At 42.4% G+C, this 6,626-nt stretch overlaps 2 protein-coding genes across 3 annotated transcripts in view; one reads left to right on the top strand and one right to left on the bottom strand.

The window, feature by feature from the left end:
- Window positions 1-1,384: 1,384 nt before the first annotated feature.
- Window positions 1,385-5,339, bottom strand: LOC106937158 (UDP-glucuronosyltransferase 2C1-like). 2 transcript variants are annotated; one of them, XM_015018534.1, is made up of 8 exons: window positions 5,323-5,339; window positions 4,259-4,642; window positions 3,625-4,114; window positions 3,092-3,240; window positions 2,886-3,017; window positions 2,719-2,806; window positions 2,320-2,539; window positions 1,385-1,859 (listed from the first exon to the last, which is right to left on the bottom strand). In XM_015018534.1, the coding sequence occupies exons 2-8, from the start codon at window positions 4,505-4,507 to the stop codon at window positions 1,580-1,582; spliced, it is 1,608 nt and encodes a 535-aa protein (XP_014874020.1). In that variant the 5' UTR covers window positions 4,508-4,642; window positions 5,323-5,339; the 3' UTR covers window positions 1,385-1,579. The 2 variants fall into 2 exon arrangements, with proteins under 2 accessions (XP_014874020.1, XP_014874019.1); XM_015018533.1 differs by lacking the exon at window positions 5,323-5,339 and having other exon boundaries at window positions 4,259-4,873.
- Window positions 1,845-6,626, top strand: part of wu:fi75a02 (uncharacterized) — a 26,105-nt gene continuing 21,323 nt past the window's right edge. The window contains exon 1 of the mRNA XM_015018529.1: window positions 1,845-1,923. Coding sequence (XP_014874015.1) covers window positions 1,845-1,923 — 79 coding nt within the window. The remainder of the gene's footprint in view (window positions 1,924-6,626) is intronic.

Here is a 6,626-nt window from a genome sequence, read left to right as displayed (position 1 = left end):
CGCAACAACAATGTAAATAAAGTCCAAAAATGCAGCAAAACACTCTAAAATCCTTACTGATTAAAAAATGTGTTGAATGTGACATAGTAATGTTACAAGAAACACATCTTTATAAGAAACAAACATGAAAATTTAAAAAAAGCTGGGTTGGACAGATATTTTAATCTCCAGGGACTGCTGCTTCTAAAAGGTGTCCATATTTTGATCTCCAAATCAATACAATTTGCAGTTAAAAAAAAAAAATCTGCACCTGCAAGGTAATTTGTTTTGCAATTTAAAAAGTAGGTATATGAAATTTAAGACATCTTGGGTATGTATGTCATAAATGCTTCATACACAAATTTGTTGACTAATTTGTTCATGGGTAAAGATGATCAAATCTGGAGCTCTGCCCATTTCAAAACATTGAAAAGTATTTTGGTTTCAACTGGAGATGAGGACTGTCCTCTCCACCCTGTAGGGCAGGGGTGCCCAAGTCCAGAGAGCTACCATCCTGCAAGTTTTAGAAGTATCCTTACTCCAAGAGACCGGGATCAGCTCTACAGAGGCCTGATAACGAGCCATTCATTTGATTCAGGTGTGTTGAAAGTTGCAGGATGGTAGCTCTCGAGGACTGGACTTGGACACCCCTGCTGTAGGGTTAGGGTTGATTTTGTTTACTTTTGTTTGTTTACATAAAGTTATGAAAATCAATAAAAAAAATAAAAGTATTGTGGTAGAAGATTGATAGTGAGCACTTCTAATCCAGAATTATACTTATCACTTTAGGAATATATTACAAATGTTTTGTGTGTAAGTTGGTTATGTGTCCAGATACTGTGATTGTGTAGTGATGGTTGTGTATACAGTACCAGTGTCAAGCATAGAAAAATACATAATACAGGCTTATTGTTGCATGGCCGTTGTCTCTGAGGGATTTCTGATATTACATTGAACAGATGCTATCCACGCATTATTCTTTCAGAATAAGATCAAAACTGGAGCTTTTGGGCTGTGGTACATCAGTGTAAATAATTGCCCCCATTCCCCTCATTCCCAGCTCATAATGTGTTTTTGTCATATCATGTTATCTTTTGTTACATTGCTGGTTAATATATTCATGAACATACGTGATCCAATTTATTTTTATTTTATTTTATTTCCTTTATTTAACCAGGTAAACCCCATTGAGATCTAGATCTCATTTTCAAGGGGGACCTGGGCAGAAGTCTGCAGTACATAGCAACCTGGTTACAAAACAAAATTGATTAATACTACATATACACAATTATAAAACAGATTTAAACAATTTAAAAACAGTAACACTGTTTAAAAGATTCTCGTTGCCTGTTTTTAAGAATCGCTCGAAATAAATCCAGTGAAATCAAAATAAATCCAGTGAAACCAATAGCCTGCTCAGAGTTTGGATCTGATCAAAATGTGTTGTAGCCAAACAGTCTCCATGATCCAGGAGAAACCCCAGTCTCCTTAGGAGCAAGTCAGGGAAAATATGAAGAAACACTGAAAACTGCATCTGGTGTTCTGCTTGGACCAAAGAGATACAGATAAAACAATAACATTCAAAACAGCTGGCAGCTGGTCAGTCATTCTTCTCTCTTCGTGCTCGCCCTTTGCAGTGGCGCAGGACACAGCGAAGCGCCACCCAGCAGAGGGTGGAGCAAAGAGCTATGATGAACAGTATAGTGACTCCTGTGTCCAAGCTGTAGTACTGGAACCAGTACAGGTCATGTGACGCCAGCCTCAGGTGTTTAGCTCCTCCATGCCGCATCACAAACTCCAACCAGAAGGCGGCAGTGTTCAGTGGTGCCACTGGCTGCTGATGCTGCAGCGAAGACAGCTGCTGCATGTTGGACCTGAAACTGAGCATCATAGGAAGAAAAACAAGTCAACACTTTTACAGTGAAGATGCTGCAACAAGAACAGGTCAGGAGATTTATTTCAGAGACAACACTCATAAACAAGCACCCTTTCAAACTAAAATCCTGCTTCCTGTGATGTTACTGTGAGGATTTGTTTTCTTTCCGTGTTAATTTGGTTCCTGTGCCGTCTCCTGCCCCTGATTGCTCCCAGCTGTGTCTCATGTTCCCTGATTACCTGCCCTGTGTACTTAATCCCACCAGCGTTTCTTGTTCCCCATCAGATCCTTCTCGTGTCATGCTTTTGTTTAGCAACAACCAGTTACTAAATGTTGTCTTGTCTCATCACTCACCTCTGCAGCCTAAATTTCTGTACACTTATTAAAAACATTTGCATCTTAACCTGGGTCCAACCCCATCTAACGCGCCACCTCTAACAAAAACTCGTAAAAATTACCCTCACCTGGGTTCATTGATAACGGCATGCAGCGCCTGCACCAGCTCATCCGCTGTCATGCGGTTGAAGTGGAGGATAACAGCGGCACCGCGGCGGCTCAGACGGGCCAGATTGTCTGGCTGATCACCAAACAGCGGGATGCCGACCACTGGAACGCCATGAAACAATGCCTCGTATAAACCGTTCGTCCCGCCGTGTGTCACAAAGGCACGGGTCAGTTGGTGTCCTGAAGGTCACAGGGCTCTTATTGTGAAGGTTTTATTTAAAAAAAAAAAGAAAAAAGAAAGCTGCCGCTGATTTACTACCAAATGACAAATTCACAGTTTTACTTTGAAAAGCTCTAGGAGGAAGAGGAAGGAAAGAGAGCAGACTTTTAGTTTGAAAAGCTGAGACAGGAAGTTTTACCAAGCAAGTCATTCTGAGGAATCCAATGTAAAATTTTTGTATTTGGTGACAGAGTTGTCGGGGTTTTGCCATGATAACGCCAAATTACCTGAAAGATGTCACATGACAACAGTGGTTAAGTGGTGAGAGAAAACGGTGACAGGAAGTGAGTGGGTGGAGCCTCTGACCTTCTGTGGTAGTCGTCCCAAAGCAGAGGCAATGACATTAGCTCTGTCTGGTGCCAGATTGGTTACCATGGAGCCGAAGGTGACAAGCACTACGCCAGCATCTCCAGAGCTCTGCACAAAGGCTTCCAGGTCCTGCAGGAAGTGCCACAAGCTTAATGTAATTTAATAACTTTGAGCTGTAAGTGAAACAGGAAGTTGAACCATGCCTCTGGCAGCGGATGGGCTGGTCTGCAGTGAAGACCCCCCACATAGAAAAAGTTTGGAGGTATTGGCCGTGGCGTCTCGATGTCCCAGAAGGTCCTGATCAGCCAGACATCAGCCCTCCCCAGGGAGCTACAGAAGCTGCTAGGACTTCCTGTTTACAGAAATGCAACCCAGATGGTTTTTTCTGGAGGAAAAGCACTTCAGAAATTCAACTCAAACCCTGACAGTCTGAATGTATTTTCTGGTATTTGCCCAAAGTCACCTTTGATCATGAGGGGTGATGGACATGCCTTCTTCAGTCTTTATATCTAGCATACCAGCCAAACAAATTTGCAGCAGATAAACAAACATCATATTTCAACATTAGAAATATGATAAACCTGTGAAGCAGATTGCAGCTGTGGCACTATAGAATAAAACTTAGAGCTCTGATGGAGCGGATGTCTCCTCCCTGGTCCTACCCTGTGGGGGGTTCATGCTCTCTTTTTGGGGATTTTTAGAATGGACTGAAATGATAAAGATGATAAGCACCAACCTTTGATCTCAGTGTAGAAAGAATCAAGTGTCGTTTTCCAATAAAATTCGTTCAACACAGACATCCCTGTGTAGGTCAGCATGTTGAGCAGCCGTTCCCAGAAAGTCATGTGGTCGCTGTATGGCAGTGGAGACGCGGGGATGAAGGATGCCGGCATCGGTGCTTGGCCGCAGTGACGCTCCAAGGTGCTGCCGAATGAGAACCGCAGCGAAAGGACCAGAGGCACACCGAGCATATCGGCCACCAGATCGCCACACATCACCATGGGGTCCAAGATGACCACATCAAAAGCGGCGTCACGCAGGGTCGCCATCAACTGCTGGTTTTTCAGCATGGCGTCACACTGCTGCTTCCCAATTTGGGAGAGCTTCCCCAAGATTGTCAGTGGCACCAGAAAGCGATCCAGCAGGGAGGAGTTATGGGCTTGGTACATAGAGAACTGAATAAAATCCTGCATAATGTTGTTCATATCTGATCTACTGAATGGAACCTGAGAAGAGAAGCAAAAGGAGCTGATGAATTCAATTAACTGTGAGTGAGCTCAAGAGTCAGGAGTGGAATCACTCACAAGTAGTCTAGGTAATGTTTAACACTGATACTGATAGACGGACAGTCATTGGTTGGATGCCGTTACCTTGAACACCAAGAAGTTGAACTTGGCAGCATCTCGGCTGCTGTTATAGTTTACCGACGGTGAAGCGTCCGGCACCAAGACGGTAACCTTGTGATTTCTCCTCACAAGCTCCTCTATGATGGTCCGCATGTTCAGCCAGTGGCTGTGCTCACCTGGGAAGGCCAGAAAGTGTCCACTATCAGCTGCAGGGAAGAAGACGCCGAGCACCAGGATGGAAGGAAGGAGAGTAAGAGGAGAAGGGAACTTCATTGTGGATCACACCGCCAGGAAATGGAGGACCCTGTGTTTGCCTATAGCTGAAGATCCAGAGTCCAACCAGAGCAAAGGTTTCTTGGGAGCTGTTCTCTGATTGGACAGCAGCTCAGAGCATCATCATCATCACTTCTAAAATTGTAAACACAGATGAAGAGTTGTCAGGGAGAAAATAATTAAACCTGGTTCCCTATTGGCAGAAGAAATTTACTTTATTACATTAACTAATTCTGGATGATGACAATAGAAGAGTTCAGTCAGAAACAACAAAAACAACCAGTCAGAAAACTGCAGGAAAGATTAGAGCAAAATCTAAAGGTGGAACACACACACACACACACAGGCTGAAATCTGAGCAGGTCAAGGTGTGGTTGCAGGGTAAAGGTTAGGCACATTCTTCTGAGAGGAAAAACAACTTGATTTTTAAGATATGTCGGGCAGAGGTCGTAGCGTAGTTGAATCTGCGTTGTGTCTTGTGGAAATAAAAGCCAGACAACAGCTGAGCTGAAGGCACTTTTAATGCTCCTCCATTCAAATAGCAGAAAATAGTCAAAACAGGCTTTTTCTCATCACAGTGCTCCACAGCGCCTGTTTAACCATGAACAGTACAATTTTCAGCACATGGATGTAGCATTTTCATTAGCAATGTTTCATGTAGCATAAGAGCAGCTAAATATCTGCCAACACAGTTCTAGCACTGTTCAACAAAGATCAAGTGCTCCAGAGCACATTAGTTTACAAGAACAGTAATTAATCTAGCACTTATTATACTTAAAATACACTTATTAAACACAGAAAACAAAACTTCATACCTTCACGGAATCCGAACAGAAAGAGCGCGACGGAGAGGGGAGAACCTTTCACGGACTATAATGGTACAATCCGTTAATTTCTCTTCTTAAACCCCGAACTGACACTCAAAACAACAATCCATGAACTCAATATGTTTGACAGTAAAGATAATAATTCACATTTTCATTCACAACACATAAAATTTCAATAAAAAAATAATAATTTTGAAACAGGAAGTTACCCGCTGTTTTGCAATGGATCTGCCGTCTTTTCAAAATAAAAGCTGCTGGTGCTAATAAAATTTCCTACCGGAATAGCTTCTCAATTGACAATCTAGTGTAATAACATCACACTGCTACACTAGACTTTTTTGTTCTCCGTTATCTTGACCGACAACATTAAAAAAAATCGGTCATGTACTATTTTTATTCGTCATATTATAATCATATTAACATCGCCTATTTAGCAGCATGTTGTGCAGTTTAGTTAATATTCAGCATAAATCCTGATCCCATCACAGATTAAGCAGATAAATGTATCTACATCTAAGCGACTTCACTTAAATTAATGTCACTTCACCCGCTGGGGTCTGAACGCACTTCCTCCTGGTTCCCATCTGCAGAAAAATCTGCGCTAATTCATCAGTCAGTTGGATCCGTCTGATCCAAACAGATCAACTGAACTCTGAGTGTTTTACCCTGTCCGGTGTGGCTTTTACCAGGATTTTTATTTATTTTTTGCGTGGTTTCGCTTCTCCGAAACGGACAGATGATACGTCTGCAGCTCCTCCAGAGCGCCGCTCTCCTGGGTAACGTGCACCAAGGCTCCATTTGTTAAATCCGCTGGATGAGTTACTTCCAGCGGTTCCTCAGTCTTCGCAGTCCGCAGTGGTTGAGCAGCGGACTGCGCATGTTACAGTCTAATTAACGTTTGCATCGTCATTTATTTCCTCAAGATAAACTGCCGGCTCCTCAAATGGATTAACACAACGTTGCATTCTCTTTAGTTTTCTCTGGTCTGTAATGGAGACTTGAATTTAACGCGCCATTTCAACCAAAGGTTTGTAATGTGCTTCCTAACCAGACGCTCCAAAGCGTCCGGTCCATAACTCTTCAACTCGCTGTCAGCTCCGGTCAGAAAGACGCATTTAGTTCAGAGACCATGAGATGATATTCAGAAAGGATTTTTTTAATTAATAGATTTCAGTTGCCTCTGAGACTAAATCTTTGCGTAAAGTCTATAATGTCTGCCCATGTGACTTGTTTTTATTATTTACCTTTAAACACTGATTTAAATATTGCAGTTTTTAAACTGAGCAGTAATT

The sequence above is a fragment of the Poecilia latipinna genome, unplaced genomic scaffold (assembly GCF_001443285.1).
Source record: "Poecilia latipinna isolate Pla-1442-1.1 unplaced genomic scaffold, P_latipinna-1.0 Scaffold2287, whole genome shotgun sequence".
Classification (NCBI taxonomy): Eukaryota; Metazoa; Chordata; class Actinopteri; order Cyprinodontiformes; family Poeciliidae; genus Poecilia; species Poecilia latipinna.
Note: the sequence above shows the minus strand (reverse complement) of the source record. Positions and strands in the feature narration are given on the sequence as shown.